General features: G+C 44.6%; 2 protein-coding genes across 3 annotated transcripts in view; one reads left to right on the top strand and one right to left on the bottom strand.

Moving 5' to 3' along the window:
- Positions 1-12,384, bottom strand: part of masp1 (MBL associated serine protease 1) — a 22,573-nt gene extending 10,189 nt beyond the window's left edge. Inside the window, exons 1-5 of the mRNA XM_046073707.1 lie at positions 12,126-12,384; positions 9,750-9,955; positions 8,875-9,160; positions 6,234-6,411; positions 5,012-5,143 (exon numbers count right to left, since the gene is read on the bottom strand). Coding sequence (XP_045929663.1) covers positions 5,012-5,143; positions 6,234-6,411; positions 8,875-9,160; positions 9,750-9,754 — 601 coding nt within the window. The 5' untranslated portion in view covers positions 9,755-9,955; positions 12,126-12,384. The remainder of the gene's footprint in view (positions 1-5,011; positions 5,144-6,233; positions 6,412-8,874; positions 9,161-9,749; positions 9,956-12,125) is intronic.
- Positions 11,970-20,038, top strand: clrn1 (clarin 1). 2 transcript variants are annotated; one of them, XM_046073706.1, is made up of 4 exons: positions 11,970-12,037; positions 12,118-12,691; positions 16,134-16,313; positions 19,034-20,038. In XM_046073706.1, exons 2-4 carry the CDS (start codon positions 12,439-12,441, stop codon positions 19,297-19,299), a joined length of 699 nt encoding a protein of 232 aa, XP_045929662.1. In that variant the 5' UTR covers positions 11,970-12,037; positions 12,118-12,438; the 3' UTR covers positions 19,300-20,038. The 2 variants fall into 2 exon arrangements, with proteins under 2 accessions (XP_045929662.1, XP_045929661.1); XM_046073705.1 differs by having other exon boundaries at positions 11,975-12,691.
- Positions 20,039-22,855: the final 2,817 nt, after the last annotated feature.

The raw sequence follows: 22,855 nt of genomic DNA, 5'->3' as shown, positions 1-22,855 counted from the left end.
ACTCCACTGCGCACAGAGACCAGATGTTAAAGGTATGTTAGTGACAGTACATCAGGCGGCTCTGTGGCGTCTCAACTTGAGTCCCTCAGGCTATCACTGGTTGCAAATTGAGAACAGCTGATTCAGAACAACTTTTCTATGAACAAAGTGTTGCATGAAAGACACCCAAGCAAGAACAAACCAAATCCAGATCTAATATAAAGCTGTGCGTTTGGCCTGTGGTGCTGCAGAGACGTCAGGGCGCTGCAGTGAAACGTGTTCACGAGGACTGATGTGCATTTGATTGTCTTGATGTCATGTGTTCTTCCCTCTGGCGTATCACGTCTGGTCTGAGTCTTGGTGTTAGGTTTGCCGTGCAGACCTTAGGACCCAAACGCAGGACACAGAGGCAGAACAGGTACAGTTTCTGAGTACTTATTAAAGCACACGAAACTTACGGCAGCGTCCAAAACACAACAAAGGTAGTCCACAAACAAAGGGTATCCAAAACGAGCAACAGAATACTAAAGTCCATGGAACAGAAAGCAAGGTCCAAAACAATCCAGCAGGTAATACTAATTAGGGATCAGGAACAGACCGGTAAGAGGAAGACACACAGGAAGAAGCTGAACAGAAGCAACAAATATTTAAACCCAGGCTAACAAGCAGGGCGGGAACACAAACAGGTACCAATAATGACAGCGGACAGACAAACCCTCAGAGAAAACCAAAACTGATACATGGAAACAGATAAACAGATATACAGGGCACAACAGGCTGTAACAAGATAAGACAAACGAACAGAACAAAGAATACACAAAACAATCACAAACACAAGCAGACAGAACATGGAAACAGACTGAAACCAGGTACACAGAACAAACTGACATAAAACAACCAAACAGGGAGAGGTAAACCACTAAGACCGGACAGACGGGTTACAGACCACAGGACAAGAACCAAACTACAGTAGAACCCAAAACACAGAACAGAACAGATACAAACTAAACAGAGCAGAGACCCAAACTAAGACTTAACAGAGACCAGAACTTAACAAGACATTCAACCAACAGAAATGAAAACTAAGAAACAGAACAGGCAGAGAAATAAGCTAAACACTACACCATAGCAGAAAAACCGGACCAGCATCGTAACGCTTGGTTCTGCCTCTTGTCCCTCTTCCAGCCGAGGCTGCAGTAGCAGTTAGTTTGTGACCCGTGTTTATGCAGATTCTTGTTTCCTGGTGTCATCGTGACCACTGGTTTTTCAGCCCGCCGTTTTGAAGCCTCCAAGTTGGCATTTTGGCTACCAGCAGCATCAGACGTGACCATATTTGGACTAGAGGGTGGAACTAGCTAGCTTGATTAGCAAGGTGCATCTGTAATTCACATAGGGGGTTTCTCAAAACCAAGAATGCAAAGAACGGACTTGTGTTCTTGGGGAGAACGTTCTTGCTAGTCGTTCTTGGAAGAATGAACTTGCTGGTGACGGTTTGAAATTTTGCATTCTTGTTGGTATTGCGCAATACCCCAAGCGCAGAGGGCGCCTGCAGTGCTCTAAATTGCTCTAATTATCATTACAGCCCGGCTTTATCCCCCAAAACAAAAAGCTCAGAGTCAGGTTAATTGTAGGTTTTAACTTAACAAGATATATTTGCACATACATAAAAATTATATAAAACAAAAGCAAATAAAAGGCAAATACTGTGACCACAACTCTACTGTACACTAACAATGTAATGTCTAATATAATAATATTATTATTATTATATAATAATAATAATAATAATAATAATAATAATAATAATAATAATAATAAAGCAAAGACAGTCCACTTTCTTTCTATTTTTGTTTATTTTTTCCGAAGTTTCACAAGACCAGATTTTTCTGTTCATCATCCAGATGTCTCTTAATTTAGGTTAAAACCTTTCAAATTAATCAGAATGTAATGATAACAGCGGTACGAACGTTGCACAGCAACACGAAGGAAGTTAACCCTGTCACAGCCGATGTGCGCAGCTGTAGGGTTAGGGTTAGGGGTTAGGATTATGCATGCATATAATCAATAACTTAGGCTTAGGCACACACTCTGTGGTGGTTGTGGTGAGGGTAATTGGCTTCGGAGGGCTGTAAAGAGTAACATAGACTTCTATACAATCACACTGCTTTCTGCAGCCGGTGGAATCGCGAGGAGTTACGTGTCTTGCTCAGGGACACAATGGTGGATGTGGAACAGTGGATTCGGGTTTCTCACACCAAAGCCATGTGTCTTATCCACTGCCCCATCCCCACCACCATCACCACACGTCAGAGCTCTCTGGTAACGAGGTCGCCGAGAGAAGACAAGCTGCAGAGTTCAGACCTGATCAATCAAGACTTTCACTGAACATTCAAACAACACATGTGTGTGTTCGTGTGTGTGTGAGTCTCCTCCACACAGAAATACACCGAACATGTAAATATTTACCACCAATCAGCAGCTGCTATCAGTCAGGCAGAGGTTAGAGTCCAGATACTGAACACACACACACTCGTCCTGTCGGCGCCTCCTACAGGCTGCACTGCTCACTATTGCTGCTGTTTCCCCCGTGACAGTGAACCCCCCCTGAGAGCGAATCAACGTAAACACTCAGCGGCTGTCAGATTAGGAGAAATGTTTTCAGATATCAGCGAGTAGAAGCTGAAACTCGTTACAAAGGCGCCCAGTGTTGGTCTGAGGCTGTGACTTGTCGGCAGCCAACTGTAATCAGGATCAGGCTGCTGGAATTCACATAGAAACATGTTTAAGCTCATTACGTTTGAAAAGCTCCCACACAGTCTGAGAGCTTCCAGCCAAGTCAGAGAGGCTGCAGGGTCTCACTCCGACGGCAACAGTTCACTTAGACATAATCCACTTACAGACAACAGCCACTATGATACCATGATACACTAACCTAAAGGTCCAGTCAACATGATGTTAAACACATGAAGAAGCAGATATCCGCACTCGTCATGTGGGATCAATTCTTTAACCTCTACACGCTCGTCACGCGTCAAATTATAGTTAGCTGAGCTGTAACTTTAAAGTTAGAGACTGGGATTCATCTTTCGTCTAACTATGAAACTGTGAAGGTAGGAAAGAGTGTGGTTGTCAGCACAGCCTGAGCTCAGTTAGTCTTTAGCATCACCCAGGTGGAAACACAAAGAGTCGTCAATCAGTAGTTTCAGTAGAGAGATAACAGGGCCGAGTCTTTATCAGTCATTTAGCTGAGGAGTCAGTTCATTCAGATCTGGAACAATGGATCCAGAGAGAACTGGAGAAGGAGGACACGACGACAAGGAAAAGGAAGGAGACAAGCAGTGTGAGAGTAAATTCGTGCCAGTCTAGTTTTCAGTGTTGGTGTGTTGTTTTGTACGGTACATTAATAAGCAATAAAAATTGTGCACTTTTGTAAAGTTTAGTTTCCCAGCAACACTTATCGGTTTTGAGCTTCACTGGGTGAAAGCTTCTGGATCTGTGTTTAGAGTTTGGAGAAACGGAGCCATCATCTCGAGAAAAACTGTAAACAAGCTGGAAACTTTAACCTTCAGTGTCTCCGTCAGCTCGTAGTGTGAAACACTGGACTTCAGAGAGAAGCTGGGGTTTGATGCAGGCAGACAAGACGTTTAACTAACGAAGAGGATATATGGTCCATATATATGGTCCATTTTAGAGGTGTCTGAAATCGTATTTCAAGATTCTTGATGCATGAATATATGAAATATATTGAAAATATTTACAATTACAGGTAAGAAAGACTCCCCAGACACTCCTGTAATTCCAACCATGAACGCTCATTAGACAGAATGCAGATGATCTCAGCCACACTTACACAAAGTGCTGAGGATAAACACCAGAGCGTAAGTCCTAATATTTTAATTAATGCTTTCAAAAAAACAGAAATATGTTTCTCAGCTCTCATTTTGATTCCTTGTGTACTAAAACTACAGATGAAGTGAGAGTGTCCCTCTTCGTGCCAGCTTTAGTTTCCACAAACACACAAACAGGTTTTCTTCCACTCAGAAACAAAAGGCCGACCTTTAAAACCAGGACTTTTCATGCTTTCTAACCTGCGGCATCACACCTTCCTCAACGGACCAGAACCGACTTCAAGGTTCAAAAGCTGTGATCCAGTCAGACGTCACATCTGGTTCTCATACTGATTCGGTACCGAGAGTCAACTTACTGCCTTTAGCTTTTCTGCTGCTGGTTTCTGGATCAGATCCTGATTCTGTTCCTTCTGTTGCCTTTCTATCTTGGTCTATCTAACGACCTTCTTATTGCATCAGACAAAGGACATGTCTCTGTACTGGTTTTATTAGATCTTAGTGCTGCATTTGATACCATTGACCATCAGATCCTATTGCAGAGACTGGAATATTTCATTGGCATTAAAGGAACCCCTCTAAGCTGGTTTAAGTCCTATTTATCAGATCAATTTCAGTTTGTACATGTTAACGATGAGTCCTCCATGCACGCCAAAGTTAGTCATGGAGTTCCACAAGGATCTGTCCTCGGACCAATCCTCTTCACTTTATATATGCTTCCTTTAGGCAATATTATCAGGAAATATTCCATAAACTTTCATTGTTATGCAGATGATACTCAGTTATATCTATCGATCAAACCAGATGAAACTCATCAGTTAGCTAAACTTCAAATGTGCCTTCAGGATGTTAAAACCTGGATGACCTGTAATTTTCTAATGTTAAACTCAGATAAAACTGAAGTTATTGTTCTGGGGCCCAAGCACCTCTCACATTAAACAAACTTCAAGGACCGCCTTTTTTCACGTACGTTTCAAAAATCAGGAACATCCTGTCTCTAAACGAAGCAGAAGTAGTCCCTGTTGAATAAAATCAAAGAGAACTACTCTAGAAGTATTGTAACCTTTGACCTCTGTGCTGCTGGTTGTTTGTAACCTTGCTAACCCTGCTGGTCTCCTCGCTGTCAGACGAAACATGTTGTGTTTCCAGCTTCAAACCAGCAGAACAGAAGCCATCGGCAGCCTCACCTCTGCAGGTGTGGTTGTCAGAGTGCAGCAGGTAACCGTATCGACAGGAGCAGTAATATCCTCCGATGTAGTTGTGACAGAAATGATCACAGAGCAGGTCTTCATCAGTCCGGTCCGTGCACTCGTCTACATCTGGAGAGAGGAAGCAGAGAAAGGTAGGGGTGAAAACACAGAAGAAGAATCCAGAGTGACGCGAGAAGTCAAACCTGCGTTCCGGCTTTTAAACGATCCAGGATTTAACAGGAGACTCAGACGACAACGTCTCTCGTCTCTGCTGCTGTCTGAACCTGAGGAGCTGCGCACCATCATTCTCTGTATGTTGGATACACAGCTGATTACCAACTGTAAAGCTCTCAGTTAGGAGGTCCTGCTCGGCCACCTGTAGGCTCATCGGTACATATAAGGCAATTCTTGGTCTGCTGCCATGCCACCTACGTGTCCAGGCTACCCTAATGCTTATCTGGGGAGATTAAAGAGAGAGAGTGGGCTAACACAGCGGACACAGTTTCGCGCCCGTTACCTTCAATAGTTCCGTGTCAAAATCTCCATTTCTCCCAGTTGTGGGATATATTGGAAAGCTAATTCAGGCAGAAGTTGCACAATTGTGATCGTTGATTCTGTCAAAAAGAAAATAAGTCTATTTACAAAAGTGATACGAAGAGAAAGGCAGCGGTTGTGTCCAGAGAGCTGACCCCGGCAGAATCCCCAACTCTGCTCGGGAAAGTTAATAATTCAAATAATAATAATAATAATAAAGGCTGCTGCTAACATCACCATGTTTTTCATGTATTTCTTGAATTTAACGATCTCCTCCTATCAAAGTCTTGCATTAGGATCCCATCATGTTATTTTCCAGCGTTACATCAGCCGACAGCCTTTCTACTAACGAGGGTTTGTCATCAAACACATCCGTAGAATCAATTAAGTTCCGCCTGTAGACATTTTTTTGATCTTGTAAAAGCAGTAAAAGAGCAGCCAGGTGGTTTAAACGAGTTATTAAACACTAGCTGGTGGAAAAGTAAAAGTTAGGAGAGTTTATTTTAAGATTTTATGAAGTAAGGATGCTTCTGTATCTAAAGAACTGTTAATCTGTTTTTCCTAAATCAGTTCCTAACCCTTATTGCCATGGTTACCAGGCAGTTAGGACAGGATCTGCCAGGTTAGGAAGTTTCTGTAATACGGCCCTATAAGGCCCTGTAATAAGGTTCCTCTCCGTCCTCACCCACAGCGCTGTAGTGAGCCATGAATCCAGAGTATCTCTCCTCGTTGGAGAAGTCGGAGGAGAAGACGACGCTGAGGGAGTTCCTGGGGGAGGTGATGAGCCGCTGATCCGGTACCGCCTCCGTGTCCGTCCCCTCCCTGCCACAGAACAGGGCCAGAACCTCCCCCTCCGCCTCCACCTGCAAACACAACAGACATCAGGGTCGGTTACTGCAGTATTACTACTCTCCCCAGTAACTAGTACTGTCAGGGTTACGGTTTCCAAACTGGAAGCTAAACAGTTCTGTCCTCAGCTGGAAGTATCACCATCACTGCGTCTCAGGCTGAGATGGAAACAACTCTGTCGATTTACTGAAGCAGCAACGTGAAACTCTGGCGCTGAGCGGGAGGAGCTACAGATGCATGCTGGGAGAGAGCGGCGTTGGGCAACTTTTGAGGTTAAAACTCTGAATTCTGCTCTAATAAATGTGCAGAAAAGCAGGAGTTCAAAGGTGGAGAGAGACTTTCTTTGTTTTCTATTCAGGTCCATCTGTCCTGTGCAGCGTTTCAGCTTGTTGACTCCTCAGGTTCGTTATTGTTCCAGTAAAGTGGATTCATTTCTCCAGTTGTTCGGTTGTGAAGGCGCAGTGTATAAAACACACATGCCTTTTACTTTTTAAGGAGTAAAAAGTAATAATACAATTCCTGAGTGACACAGTTTTTAAGCTGATCCCGTTTCCAGCTGAACAAACTCACTGACGGAAGAAGAAACATGAAACTCTCAGTTATCAGAGACGCAGACGCCATCTGACGTTCACCATGTTCACTGAGAGTCAACGAACAGCAGCTCACTCACAGCTGAACAGACAAAGAGTGAGTGTGAACAGACCGTTTCATCTCATTAGTCTTCTTGCAGCAGCCTCTTTAACATAACACTGCCCCCCCCTCGCTCTTTGTTTCTGAGTCTGAAGTATAAAGTACTCTCAGTGTGTACAGAGAGAGGGGGGGGGCTGATCACTAGTGCTGGCAAGTAACTCGTTACATTTAATCACAAAATGATTGGAAGTGTAAATGTTCAGGATCACATCTGAATATTTCCTGTAAAAGCTCGGCTGTTATTATTACGCTCAGAGGAAGGAGAGCCAGGAGAGGAGCCATGCTGGACCAGCTCCTAAAGACCCGGTCTGGACAAAATGGGACTCATGTCGACCGAGCAAAAGAAACCAGAGCCTGTTGAGCCCACATGGTCACAGAGACCTGATCCATCAAGATCGTGGATCTCGGCAGGTGGTCCGTGTTCCCGAGCTGTCAGCGCAGGACTCTGGCGAGATGACAGGAGGTTGACTCCATCGATGACGCTGATGTTTATTGTGAAGATTAAACTTTTTTATTGTCATTCAGCCCAGATGCAAATTTAAATTCTATAAATAACTGTATATATTGTTTTATTTTATATGTAACCATATTTTAATACAAACTTAACTACAGATTTCGTTTCGTTATGCAACCTTGTGCTGTTTAATGACTAATAAACTACCTTGTTTTCCAAGGGGACGAAATCTGGCACCTGGCAGGTTTTTCGGTTGTCACCTGCTTCGAGGTTCCAAGTGAGCTGAGGCAAAACCAAAAGGTGACGTGGAAACACTGCAGACTGCTGATTGAGAGGATCGATAAAAAATTCATGTGGGAAATAACCGGTGTTTCCAGCTGAGCAGCTGACGTTAGCTCGGTCTGTTTTTAGTTCCTTCGGTGCTGACCGTAAAGCACTTTCACCAGAGCGAGTGGAAGAGCAGCTTTAGTTTATGACATGTGTTCAGTTGTTTTGTTTTTCCTTCGACTAACTCAGACCATGGCTGGCCGATAAGGACAAAATGTTATCACGATAATCACGTACATCATTCGATATCGATAATTATCACGATCAATTTTAATAATTATGTATTTCAAGTTTAAAAGCAAATTTTTGCTCCTCAGTGAAAGTTTAAACACTTAACAACTCTGAGGTTTAAAATAAAGCGCTTTTGTTGGTTGTTGTACTGAAACCGACCGAGCCCCCAGATTTCCATGGCCCTGGATACTGTCAGAGGATCTGGATCAGGACTTATGAAACCAGGATCTAGGTGTCTATGTGCTCACACAGAACCGAGTCCTGCAGCGGATCTGGTTTTATCGTTCAAAACTGCATTGAGCTGGAGGCACCAGACAGACGCCGTGTGAAGGGTCACCTGTACCCATGATCACACAGTAACACAGTCCCTCCCACTGTAGCCACTGTGGTGTGTTGAAAAATTGGAAATGCAGATGCAAAACAAACCCTCCAAAAGTGATAAAAGCCTCAATAAAATTCTAATGCTGATGCCTTGATTGCAGATTATTTCTTTTTTCTGCGGATCATTTTCTACTCTGGATTACAGTATTAAGATCTAAACTGTTTTTCTGATGAAAAAAAAAGTTTAATTTACTTTTTATCTTTTCAATGAATCTTTTATGCTGCACTTTTATAATAAGCTGCTCTTTTACACAAAACCTTCTCAAGGCTAATGATAATATTAATATTACTTTAATCATATAAAAGGTCATTTCCCAACAACAAAAATGTGGTTAGTAACTTTGGAAAACCACCAACCATGTGAAGCCCTGCCCATGATGCCTTGCTGTCTCACCTTGACGTAGTCGTACTCGCACAGGTAGGACGGCTCCAGGTCGAAGTGGCTGAAGTAGAGTCTGATGTTGAAGCCGTCGGGGACGCTGATGTTCCATCGCAGCTGCGTCTCCCGGGGATACGGCTCCGGGAAGTTTGGCGACTGCAGGCTGCCGTACCTTTGTGAGAGAGACGCCGTCTGAGCGTCGGCCAGGAGGAGGAGGAGGAGGAGGAGGAAGAGGAGCGGGAACACCAGCGGACTGAACGATAAAATAAGGCCGGAGAGTTTCTCTCTGAAACGTTTCATCCTGTAGTTTAATGACACAGGATGTTTAATTAATCAACACGCCTTTCAGTCAGCTCTCAGGGTAAAACTTCATGTTTCAGGCGTTAAAACGTTTTTCTGATGAAACTAAACGAGGAGGAAGTGAAATAAAGAATATTATTCAGTTCTTATTTTCACTGTGCGATACTCAAAAGTTTTCTGATTTCTGGTTTGATCCATTAAATATCAGAGTTTTATTCTTCACAAACACATCAATCCATTATCAGACTAGAGGCTGATTAATTTCACAGGTGAAAACTAATCGATTAATCGCAGCTCTAGAGGCCGAACTGTGTTCAGTTAGTTTAACTGCGCGCACGCACACGCACGCACGCACACGCACGCACAGGATCGATCTGTGTGATCAGCAGCTTCGCGCTTTAACCTCCTGAACAGATAAACAGGAGTCAAACTGTGACCAATCATCGGCATCATTACTGACTGATCCAGAACCGAAGGGATCCTAAATAACTGCAGGATCAATAAGTTCCTGCGGACTGAACCAGCTCGCCCTAACAGCGGCTACAGAACCTGCTGGGTCCGGTTCGGTCCGTTAGAACCAGTTCACTGACCTCATCCTGCAGCGGGAAACTTCTCCTCCTGCAGCGGGTCCGGGTCTCTGAGGGGCTCCGGGTCTCTGAGGGGCTCCGGGGCTCTGCTCCGCACTTCAGGCTTACGTATGACGTCCTGAGGAGCTCGGCGTCATCACGTCAAGTCCGTGAGCGGAGGGGGCGGAGGAGGAGCAGGTCCTCAATGTACAAATACTGCAGTTTTACTTCTGTGAAAGTACACAGGTCGATTATTACCTCAGAGTACTGAGTGAGTAAAATGCAGGGTGTATTCAGTGAACTCATAGCTCTTATTTCTCTGTTCTGTATTTTCCTATTTTATTTTCATTTGTGTAGTACTTCTCACAGTATTATCTGTTTTAATATTCAGTGTGCAGTATTCTCTGCTTCAGTTACTCTGTCCTATACTGTAGTTTTTAAGGATTTATAAAGGATTTGCAGGATCAGCTCTACTACTCATCCGTGTACATCTCCACACATCTAGTAATATATTTCTTTATATTTTGAATTATTCTATTCTTTAATACTTTGAAGTACAAGTGAGCAACTGTCACAAAGAATTTAGGATCACTAGCGTATTTCTGATTCGGATTATTTACAGTGAATTTTGCTCTCAGGTGGATCTGCAGCTGTTCCAGGTGAATTTCCTTATTTACTCAGGTACTGTAGGCTCTTGTAGGTTACTGTACTTCTGTTGTACTTTTACTCCTCAACATGTACCAGAACTTCAGTTACTTTACAAACTTTTACTCACAAAACACATAGAAAATGATCGATCAGCTGATTTCCCTGATAATAATCTGGTGTTTGAGATTCTCCTCTGTAATAAGTCAGATGTTTGTCAGTAACGTTGATCTTTGGACTGCTGGTTCTGAATGCGCCTCTTTGGGCTCTGCAACTGTGACGGCAGAATCTTTCCAAACCAAACAACCAGAATGAAAAGAATCATCAGCTGCAGAAGGAGCTGCAGCAGCAACATCCTGCTGAGGAGAGGAGATATAGTAGTACACAGGTTTGCATCAACAAGCCATTTTACTTTAGTCATTAATGAATAACCAGTAACCCAAAAGGCACACTCACTGTTTCAGATGCGGAAAAGCTGCAGTACGTCCAGAACAGCACTGACCCTGCTGAAGGTGCGCAATCACGACCACATCAACCCCATCCTCAAATCCCTCCACTGCCTTCCTGTCTCACTCAGGATTGAGTACAAAGTCTCCCTCCTTACCCACCAGTGCATCCATGGTGAAGCCCCCCCCACCCCAAAATGTGGGGACATTTTAGGGCTCAGATTAGAGTTGTGACAATCCAGAATATTGGGGTCACAAGAGCAAGACTAGAAGATATTTTAATGCTATTTCTAGAAATATTCATTGATGAAAATATACGATTGGGGGTTCTGTGGGTTCTCTTAATTTTCTGCCTTCTGGAGTCATTTTTTGCACCAATTTATGGTGGAAAGGTCTTTATTTATATAAAGGGGAACACAAATTCATAATATAAAAATATAATGGAATATAATGCAGAACAGTAAATTGTTTTTTTCCATCCATCCATCGTCAACGGGGGCTGGAGCCAATCCCAGGGGCTGCGAAAGGCGGGGTACACCCTGGACAGGTCGCCAGTCCACCGCAGGGACAAATTGTTTTTTTAGCTTGTGTAATTTTTTGGGATAATGCAGATCTGTTTTTCTATATTTACATTGCATTGCATGTTTTCTTATTGTGCAGCTCCAGTTAGGAGGCAATTTTCAATGCACATTTAAGAGTGTAAGTTGCAACTGTTATTAACAATAATGGAAAGCTGAGGCAAGAACATGTGCAGTTCTGTCATTACAGAATATTATGAACAGTGATTCAGCTGCAGGCTTCCCGAAACACCGAACAAGTTTGAGTTTGAGTTCGCTCGCGTTTCACATCTCCTTCTGTGATTCCCATCAGTTCATTTCAAACTTGCGCAGAGTGACCGCCGCGCAGCTGTGTTGTTGTTGTTTGGTAGGTGACGTCAGATCCCAAGCGGGGTGAATTTATGAATGAACGTGTGAAAGTTCTGCCACAAAACGATGCTGTTACGTATCATCTCGCTATTTTAAGTGGGTCTACGGAAATCTTTGACCGTTCCTAGCGGGTAGGCTATACGGCGTATCACGCAGACCACACCACTGTCCACACAAACCCTCCCATCTGAAAACCTCCCAGGGCCAAGCTCCGTACAATGGGAGCTTCTGCTCAGCTGGAAATAGTTATGGGCCTATAATGAATAGAGGGCTGGAAGCCTTTAAACAGCCACTAGTAAGTTTTAAGGACTAAAAGTTAAACGATCTCGCTGCGTAAAAAGAACCATCTGTTAGTTACATGTTGTCCACCTGCAGCGTCTCACCTGAAACCCCACAGAGGCACCGGAGGGGGGCGCCACCTGACCTCCGTGTCGCTGTGTGCGTGTGAACCTCCATCTGTCATCTAACCTCGCTGCTGCCGTGGAGACCTGAACACTAAGGAGCCCGGGACCCGGTGAGTGCGGAGTTCTGGTTCTGTTGGATCCGCAGCTGTTGGACTTGGGTCTTATTGTCTGGCTGTCTGAGGGAGGCGGAGGAGGAGGAGAAGGAGGAGGAGTAGGAGACGCTGCGGGGTTCCGGGGGGTGCTGCCCTCCTCTGGTCCTCCTTCCCCGGCTCCTGCAGCCTGACACCGAGCCATGCCGAGCCGACAGAAGCAGATCCTCTTCTCGGTCTCCGGGCTCTTCGGCCTCTCCTGCGCGCTGACGGCCGCGGTGGCCACCGGGCTGCCGTTCTGGGTCAGCGGGACCGTGCTGTGCCGGACCGGGGCCGAGCTGGTCAACGCCACCGGAGCCGAACTGGACAAGTTCCTGGGAGACCTGAGCTACGGGCTGTTCCAGGGAGTGCGGGTGAAGCAGTGCGGGCTGGGAGGCAGACCGTCCCGGTTCTCATGTGAGTGTTTGTCAGGTCCGTTAGTGCAGGTACACCTGAGTGACGTCACGAGCGGAGCCCAGGTAACAGTGGAGGTCTTTCCCCTCCTCACGTGATCTCAGCTGCCCGTTAATTATTCAAAGCTTCGCTCACAGAAGGTGGTGAATAATTTACAAGATGCAACAGTCTCTAACCGACCGGCCGACCGACCGATTAATCAATTAATCAATAATATTTAACAGCAGAACCAGCAGGCAGCCAATCAATTAATACTAGATACTAATAGTAAAGGTGATGTATTGATCATGTGACTGACGCCTGTGTTTAAGGTACTTGTACTTTACTATTTCCATGCCATGCTACTTCATACTTGTACTGCACTCCAGCTGCTAACTTCAGGTACTTTTTATATATTTAATACAAAAAAAACTACTCAACTAATAAATGATGACGTCTTATTATTGATCGATCAGCCTTCACTGACCCCCGAATGCATCACTGATTCTAATAATATTATTATGAGTCTGCATGAGTACTTTTACCTCAAATGTATTTGAATGTTAATACTTTGGTACTTTTATAGTTTGAATCCAGGACTGTGGTTTGTACGTCACTGCAGTACTTTTACTTCCTTCACCGCAGCCTGAGTATTGTTGAGCCTCTCTGTCTGCTGTCACATTAAGAACGAAGCGCTCAGCTGTCAGAGTGGCCATAAAAATAGGTACACCTGCATGATGTCATGAAGTAACCCTATAGGCCAATCAGAGTTGAGGAACTTTAAGAAGTCTCATTGTGTAAAAAGATTTGATGTTTGGATCCTCTGACACTGAAAGTAATTCAGCTTCTCCTGAAGAGACAGCGTCGGCCTCGTCACACGTGTCTCTGGAAATAAGGACCAGAACTTCACCAGACCTGAACCACATGTTCACAGACAGTCATTAAACACAATAAAGCAAATATGGGATCAATACGTTCGTCCATCTTAAACACGCTTAATTTCTAGGAAATAAAAAAGGTATGTATAAACATGTCTGTCACTGCCTAACAGGTGACCTACAGCCAGCACTTCAAACTGGGGTCCTGTGTAAATGAGAGACAACTAAATATATAATAATAAACACTAAATCAAATAGTATGACTATGAGACAATAAAATGTGACTGCAGATAAATTATAAATCACTAATAAGTGATGGACAGAATAGATTTATTGACTATAATACACACTGTTCATCACTCCTACTTTGATTTAATCAGTTTCCTCTGCAGGAGCCAGGAACAGGTTCAGACCAGACAGCTGGTCCCTTCGGAGCCTCGGCCCTGAAGAAAGTAAAAAGTCCCAGCTGTTCTGGGGCAGTAAAGGTAACAGGATGTGTTGCAAAGCGCGGTGCTGCCCTCTCGAGCCGTGTCGGGCCCTTTAAGTTCTGACCAGGTGAGGGTTCAGGGTTCGGGGTCCTAGTTTGTAGAACATGATGGAAAGATGCTGGGAGGTGTTGGCACGTACAGACAGGAACAGATGGTGACCTGGTAGATCAGGTATCTGCAGGTTTTAGTGGATCAATAGTTTCATGAGTTATTGAAGAACTTCCTGTTTCAACTTGTTTGCACGCCGGCAGAATAAAATCCCACCGACACCAAATCTCTGAGGAGTTTGGATCCAGTGAAAAGAAGTTTGGTCTGGTTCCGTCTCTGAACCACCAACAGGACTTCAGCTAGACTCGGTTTCATGATTCTTGTAGCGACACTGGTCCCATGAAATAACGGCCACAGATCATACAGACGTCAGACGGAGAGTTATTTGATCTCACTCTCTCCTTCGTCATTGTGAAAACTACAAGAAAAATAAAGGGCAGAGGCTTCAAACATTCATCTCTCGTTCATTTAAAGTCTCTGAAGCTAGTGTCTGCTGATGAACACAACCAAAATACAAGCAAATCCTAAAATATCACCAAACACAAAGACGGTCCATGTAATGATGTCCTTCCTCTGCACCCACATTGTCTCTTACCCATAATGCCATGGTTCTTATGCCTTCAACTTAACTCTGGTCATGTGACACGTCGAACATTTTTAACTAACCTTATTTAAAATGGCACATTTTGTAACTCTGACCCATTTTCACATCTTCACGTTTCTTCATTTTAACGGCCGTCTGAACTCAAAGATTCCTGAATTTATTAGAGAACAAGCTAAATAAACAGTTACAGTTCTCTTTCCTAACGGACCTCTGTGCTCCTGTTCTATGATTATAGTACAATAATAATCTCTTTATTATTCTGGGAACGTGTGAACCCTCCTCAGTACTGACAGGTTCCAGAAGCAGGGTTTTCTTTGTGGTGGAGGTCTGAGGCTGGACCCGTTCACACAGTTAATGAGAGCAGCCGTCCTTCACTAACGAGTTTCTGCCTGACCGGATCAGAACTGGCTGTTCCAGTTCTGATGGGAAACAAAGCAGCTCTGTTCCTGCAGCCGCCGCACAGGAGAGCCGACGATCAGGCAGCAGAACGCCACCTTCAGGGGCCCCGTAAACTCCGACAGGCAGATGACACAGTTTTATATTGTGCTTCCACCCCGGCTCTCTCAGCTCCAGGTCCAGGTCTCTTCATTCCAGGTTTTAATTTCAAAACAAGTCCTGAAGAAACTGGTCCAGACTCCTGTTTGTCGGGGCCTGATTACAGGGACCTGCTGTCCCCGTGCAGCGCTGCGTTCATAGGCGTCATTTACACTGGGGACATGTCGCCACCACCTTTTTGAAAGCATTTGCTAAAAGTTTTCTGAAAATTAGCTTGCAGCAAGAAATGTTAAATATAACAAATATAAATTCTATGAGAAAGTTTTACAAGAGGAAAACATGAAATGCAAAGCAAATATGGAAGAAACAGATCTGTCTTGTCCAAAAAAAGTAAAAACAAGCTGCTGATTACTGCATTGGATTCAATATTTTTATAATCTGCATTGTCGCCCGTCACATGAATTTTGTTTCCCTTCGTATAAATAAGACATTTCCACCATGAATTGGTGCAAAAATGTCTCTAGAAGGCAGGAAATCAAGAATTTAGGGTCCCCAGACCCCCCAGTCAAATTTCCTGTTTCATCAATGAATATTTCTTCTAAATAGCATTGGAGTATCTTGTTGTCCAATATTCTACATTCTGTGTTTCATCACAACCATAATAAATAAATGTCCCGGCTGCGTTTTATTACAGAAGAGCGCTCACACCTCGCTGCAGAATATACGAAACACACGTTTGGATTGTCTTGTTGTCGTTTTACGTCTGCACCGTCAGACTTGCTGTCCTGCTGCCTTTCTTGGCCGGGGTGCGATTTTATCTCAGCAGGTCGTCTTCACTGGTTAAAATAAGGTTGATTAATAAAATAAAATAAAAAGGTAGAAGCAGTCCACAAGATGGAAAAACTCCAGCAGAGGACCTGGTTCTTTATAAACTCACCTTCTTCTGTTTCCAGTCTTCCCGGACCTGCTGAGCGCCATTCCAGCGGGCCTCCATATCGCCGTCATCTTCTTCTGTGGTGTCGTGATCCTCTTCTCCTCGGTGGCCACCGGCTTCTTCTTCTTCAACGCCTTCGGCAGACCGTACGAGACGCTGCAGGGCCCCATGGGACTTTACCTGTGGACCTTCATCTGCTGTGAGAAACGCACGACATCATTAGTCTCTGTTGTCAGTCAGGTGTTAACCCATCGATCCATTAGCTGCAGCCGCTGATCCTCTAGAGGACACCTGGACAGGTAAAACGCCGCAGGGCCGACACAGAGAGACAGAGGACACGCTAACGTTCACTTTAGGGTCACCAGTAAACCTGCATGTTTGGACTCTGGGGAGGGGGGTTCTGGTGACTGCCTGGGACAGAAAAGAAGGGCATGTTGGGTAGAGACTAAATAAGTAGTGTTAGATTTCCTAGTGTCAGCTGACCCAGTGCATCCTGGGATACCAGCCAGCTCCCCAGGAAATGGCTTCAGAGTGGACTGAAGTGAATTTAAAGATGCAGACAGTCAGTGTGTCGTCTGATAATCGCTGCAATTACAGACACAGAGACTGAGGCGTGGGGGGGGGGGGCACGCTGTGGTTTGATTTCACTTAATCTGTGTTTGTTGGAGTACTCTTCATAGAGACTAGCTGTCAATCACACTCTGTGGGTGGTGTTCCGGTGTGGAGGAGAACGGAGGAGCAGGTCAGCTGAGGCGCTCCGTGGGTCAGAGAGGAGCTCAGCTGAGAAGGCTGATAAACCTGAATCAGAGGGCGGGCGGGGGGGACTGTATTAGTTAACGTGTGCAGGAAGCGGCCTCTAAAGTTCACTTCACGTTAAGCCCCCAGTGAACATTCGTAGGCGTAGACGAGCAGTGACATACAGTATCTCGCAAAAGTGACCGCTCACATCTGTTCATGTTGTCAACACATGTGAACACTTTGCTACAATATAAAGGAGTGAGCGTGCAGCTTGTATAACAGTGTAAATCTGCTGTCCCCTCAAAATAACACATCGCACAGCCGTTAATGTCTAAACCACTGGCAACAAAAGTGAGGACACCCCTAAGAGAAAATGTCCAAATTGGGCCCAAAGTGTCAATATTTTGTGGGGCCACCATTATTTTCCAGCACTGCCGTAACCCTCTGGGACATGGAGTTCAGCAGAGCTTCACAGGTCGCCACTGGAGTCCTCTTCCACTCCTCCATGATGACATCACGGAGCTGGTGGATGTTAGAGACCTTGGGCTCCTCCACCTTCCGTTTGAGGAGCCCCACAGATGCTCAGTAGGGTTCAGGTCTGGAGACATGTTTGGCCAGTCCGTCACCTTTACCCTCAGCGTCTTTAGCGAGGCAGCGGTCGTCTTGGAGGTGTGTTTGGGGTCGTTATCATGTTGTTATACTGCCCTGCGGCCCGGTCTGTGAAGGGGGGGGGTCCTGCTCTGCTTCAGTATGTCACAGTTCATGTTGGCGTTCATGGTTCCCTCAGTGAACTGTGCTCCCCAGTGCCGGCAGCTCTCATGCAGCCCCAGACCAGGACACTCCCAACACCATGATGGACTGTAGGCAGGACTCACTTGTCTTTGTCCTCCTCACCTGGTTGCCGCCACACACGCTTGACACCATCTGAACCAAATAAGTTTATCTTGATCTCATCAGACCACAGGACCTGGTTCCAGTGATCCATGTCCTCAGTCTGCTTGTCTTCAGCAAACTGTTCGCTTTCTTGTGCATCATCTTTAGAAGAGGCTTCCTTCTGGGACGCCATGCAGACCAGTTTGATGCAGTGTGCGGCGTACGGTCTGAGCCCTGACAGGCTGACCCCCCACCCCTTCAGCCTCTGCAGCAATGCTGGCAGCACAGCAATACGTCTGTTTCCCAAAGACAACCTCTGGATATGACTCTGAGCACGTGCGCTCAGCTTCTTTGCTCGACCATGGCGAGGCCTGTTCTGAGTGGAACCTGTCCTGGTGAACCGCTGTATGGTCTTGGCCACCGTGCTGCAGCTCAGTTTCAGGGTCCTGGCAGTCTTCTTATAGCCTCGGCCATCTTTATGTAGAGCAACCGTTCTTTTTTTCAGATCCACAGAGAGCTCTTTGCCATGAGGTGCCATGTTGAACTTCCAGCCACCAGTATGAGGGAGTGTGAGAGCCATAAAACACACCTGCTCCCCATTCACACCTGAGACCTTGTAACACTAACGAGTCACATGACACCGGGGAGGGGAAATTTGGACATTTTCACTTCGGGATGTACTCACTTTTGTTGCCAGCGGTTTAGATATTAACGGCTGTGTGATGTGTTATTTTGAGGGGACAGCAGATTTACACTGTTACACAAGCTGCACACTCACTACTTTACATTGTTGTTAAGAGTCATTTCTTCACATGAACAGATATTATCAGATATTTACACAGATGTGAGGGGTGGACTCACTTTTGTGAAATGCTGTACTTGCCTGGAGGATTAAACGTCTATCCAGTAGTGGGCAGATCAGAGCTGGACACTGTAGGAGGTTATGATGTCGGTAAATATGGAGAAGCTCCAGGAGGTTTTCTTCCCGCCTGTCAGATCCTGATATACCGGCACCACGTTCAGCTGCTGAACTGCATCTTGTAGACCGAGCGTTCACTTCTGAAGACGTGCACATCCTGCGCTATGGAGTTCATGTAGACGGTGCGATCCAGTAGTCACTCAGCGGCATTAGGACCTTGGATTTGATTCTGGAGGCCCCGGGTAGCAGATAGATGAACATAAGGAGACTCAGCTGTGGAGATGTGACATCCTTATATTCATCCCGACCAATCAGACAAGAGTTTGCTCTGCATTTAATGAACATTTAAAGCTGAAAACTGTCTCTAACCCGCCGTTGTCCTCCTGCAGGTCTGTGCAGCTGCCTGGTGATGATTCTGTTTGCGTCGGAGGTGAAGCTCCATCATCTCTCCAGCCGGATCTCCAACTTCAACGAGGTGAACTTTGTCTTTCAGACGTACAGCGAGCGCTACGACCGATCCTTCTGGCTCTTCTTCCTCGTCTTCCTCCTCCACGGGCTCAACGTCCTGCTGATCCGACTGGCGGGAATCCAGTTTCCCTTCCAGGAAACCAAAGAGGCGGACCTGAGCGGGGGGGCGGCCGACCTCATGTACTGAGGGGACCTGAAGAGGGGCCGAAGCCTTTAAAGGACAAAAGGATGAATCTGGATCTCAGACGCAGTGCGGCGTTTTCATTATAGGTTCTTTTTTATCAGTTTTATCTTTAAGGTTTCCAAGAAAAGCAGAAAATATTCCAGTTGAAGAAGATTTAAAACAGAGGTTTTCAAAGTCTGGGACTGTCCCCCCTGACAAAGCTTAGGAAAAAAGCACCACCAACCCCCCATTAAGGCCAATTCATACTCCTACAGCGATTCTGACTCTGGGAAATAACCCCCCAAACTAATGTCTCTCTGACTCTTCATCCAGATCACATACTTTAGGATGTTCTGTGTGACCTCCTTTCGATAGCCAATGAAATATATATCCTCTGAGCCCCCCCTGAACCAGCCTGGACCCCCCAGAGGAGGCCCTCCTCCCACTTTAACAACCTCTGTTTTAAAAGATTACAGCATCAGCTCAGCTCTCGATCAGTCCGTCAGATATTTAGTAATATAAATGTGATCATATTGAAAGTCACTTTGTCGTTGTTCTCTGCTTTTTATTAACTGATGTCCTTTATAAACTTTTATTAACTTGAACGTGAAGGTTCGACACAGACAGATTTTATTCACCGTGAGTTTGTATGTTTGCTAAGTGTTTGTGGTCAGGTGGCTGTAGATGAAGGTAAACTGCCGTCAGCTCAAATGATCTTTGATTCAGTCGAGTGAACGATGTTGAGACAAAGTGTCAAGAGATAATAAAGGAATAAATTTAATGATTCACACGTTTTGTTGTCTTGTGTTAAGCCACCACACGCTGAGGAGGCTTCAGTCTGTGTCCCCCTGCTGCAGGTCCAGGTCTGCTTCACCTGGACTGAGTCTGAACGGAGCTTCAGATTACGGTGGTTAAAACAGCATGTGATGTGTGTCTAACAGCGGGGGCGTCACTTTGTGAGCGTGCACAATATTAGGGTCACTATTTTGAAGAAATAATAATAATATCTGCAGCTTGTTTTAAGCTTAAATAACTTTTTTTGGACAAAACACATTTGTTTCCTCTATATTTAAATCTGGTCCAGGATGGGAGGTGGCTGCTGGGTAGGCAGGCGGTCTTCCCCCGATCCAAGATGTCAGTCCTGGACTTGGTCTTTTTGGTGTTTCCTCAGCCAGAAGAATTTCCAAAACAGTTCAGCTGGTTGTTTATCTGTCGGGCCGCAGCTTCCTGTTCTGGTTCCCAAATAAGCTGCTGCCAAGTTCAACACCTGGACTCAGCAGGAGACGGTGTGTTAATGTTGTTTCTGCAGCATCAGAAACGGACACTCTGTTGGTGAGACGCTGTTTGTCCTCTGAGTCTCTGGACCGAGACTCTGACGTCGCTGGAGGAGAAGGACAGTCTGAGAGGCCTTTCTTCTTCTGGTCCCCTGCAGAGACACCGACACTGTCAGTCCGTCTCATCGGGAGATTTGGACCTGTTGACAGAACAGAGCCAATCTAACAATCCGGTCTGACGAGGACCCGGATCCTGCTGCGGTCCTGCAGGGGGGTCGGTGTCGAGTTGTTTCCATCATGTGTTTAATCGTGGTGTCTTGTTCAATAGGACGGCCAATTAAAGGCCAGGATTTCATCCGGATGTTGGCAGACTCAACGTGTCTGAACCTCGTGTTATTATCCATTATTATTTATTATCATCATCAGACCAGCTGGACCTCACTTCTTTTTAAATATCCGTCAGCTTACACTCAAAATAAAAACAGACGTGTTTCTGCAGGTTCTGCTGATCGATGACATCATCAGTGAAGATAGATATTGATCATATCTGTTAGCCAATCAGGATCGGGTCCAGTCGCCTTTGATTCAACCCTCGTTGGATCACTCTGACCTGGATCAGTGAGACATCTTGATCTTATTGATCCATACGGAATCATTTAATTCTGTTTCTACTGAACTATCAGGATATTAACTCTGTTTGTCTCGGTGCTGCGTTACATTATTTATGTAATGAACCGTGAATATTAATAAAAATACTGTGAGAATCCTGTTAGGATCTTTGATTAGTGGACCGATTGATTTGCCTTTAAGACTCAACTCAGGGCAACAAACACACGCTGTGTCCAAGGTGCTCAGTATTGATTGTGTGTGTGTGTGTGTGTGTGTGTGTGTGTGTGTGTGTGTGTGTGTGTGTGTGTGTGTGTGTGTGTGTGTGTGTGTGTGTGTGTGTGTGTGTGTTGAATAAAAAGCTTCCCGTCTCTCAGGTGAAGCTTCAGTCTGATCGGCTGCAGGTAAGATCCTCCTCACCTCTCTCTCTGTTTCACAACCAAACTGTAAAGTCTGATTTTGTATTTTTATGTAAAGGGACAGTGCACATTAATCAACACCGTAGTTAGACATCAGTGTAAATGTACCGGAGTTTGCTAAATAGCTCATTTTCATCAGTGTTTCAGATATTTTCAGTTATTAATTACAGATATTGTTTTTAAATTTATCTCTTCCTCCTTTAATGATCGTAAAGATCTGTTGAAAGACTTCAGACTGAAACTGAGCAGTGATGTTTGAGCAGTTTAAACAAACCTCAGGAGGATTTTAAAACTTGTACAATAAAGAAACAGAGTTCATCTGCAAAAACAGATAAAAGTAATTTCACCAGTTTGATCTTCAATAAAATACTTCAAATACAATTTATATAAAGACCAAAGTCAAAACATTTGTTCTTTATATTAAGTTGCTTTAAATCCTAATCCTTCTGTTTAAAATAACTCTGCTTTGTATTCTTTATAAGTATTAAAGTATTGAGTATTTAAGAAGTACTATAAGTATTATAAGTACTAAGTAATATGAGTATTAAAGTATTATAAGTACTAAGTATTATGAGTATTAAAGTATTATAAGTACTAAGTATTATGAGTATAAAAGTATTATAAGTACTAAGTATTATGAGTATTAAAGTATTATGAGTATTAAAGTATTATAAGTACTAAGTATTATGAGTATTAAAGTATTATGAGTATAAAAGTATTATAAGTACTAAGTATTATGAGTATTAAAGTATTATAAGTACTAAGTATTATGAGTATTAAAGTATTCTATGGCAGTGTTTAATCTTTCATCTTGACCTGCTGTCTGTTTTAAATGTGAAGCTCTCTGAGCTGCACGCTCTGTGTGAAACCTGCTGTATCAGTAAAGTTTATTATTTTTATTATTTAGCTTCTAAAATGACTCGTTCAGCTCAGAGTGGACTCCGTCCTCCTGCTGCAGCTCTGTCAGACGACGTGACTTTAACTCCATCAGGTTTCAGTTAAACTCTGAGACGGGTTAAATGTTCAGGTTCCCAACACGTTCCCTCTGCTGTGTTTGCTGGTGATGGAGGGCGCAGTCCAACACGCCGCTCCGCCTGGCGGAGATGTGGTGTCTGTCAATCATTTCCATCCTCATCACAGCATCCAGCGGGCCCTCGTCCTGTGAACAGCTCGTAGTGATCTGCAGTGAGCTCCCTCTCTATAAGGGCACAAGGGGACACGACAGAGCCCCGCGGGGTCCTCTTGGTGCAGCGGCCCCCCGGTGGAGAACCCGGTGAAGGA

Source organism: Micropterus dolomieu, linkage group LG17, assembly GCF_021292245.1.
Source record: "Micropterus dolomieu isolate WLL.071019.BEF.003 ecotype Adirondacks linkage group LG17, ASM2129224v1, whole genome shotgun sequence".
Taxonomy (NCBI): domain Eukaryota; kingdom Metazoa; phylum Chordata; class Actinopteri; order Centrarchiformes; family Centrarchidae; genus Micropterus; species Micropterus dolomieu.
This window is presented reverse-complemented; position numbering and strand designations above follow the sequence as displayed.

Excerpts from the sequence above, each read along its gene's own strand:
- clrn1 (XM_046073706.1), top strand. The coding sequence starts at position 12,439 with ATGCCGAGCCGACAGAAGCAGATCCTCTTCTCGGTCTCCGGGCTCTTC. Across the intron at positions 12,692-16,133 it reads CAGACCGTCCCGGTTCTCAT|TCTTCCCGGACCTGCTGAGC; the intron begins GTGAGTGTTTGT and ends TTCTGTTTCCAG. Across the intron at positions 16,314-19,033 it reads CCTGTGGACCTTCATCTGCT|GTCTGTGCAGCTGCCTGGTG; the intron begins GTGAGAAACGCA and ends GTCCTCCTGCAG.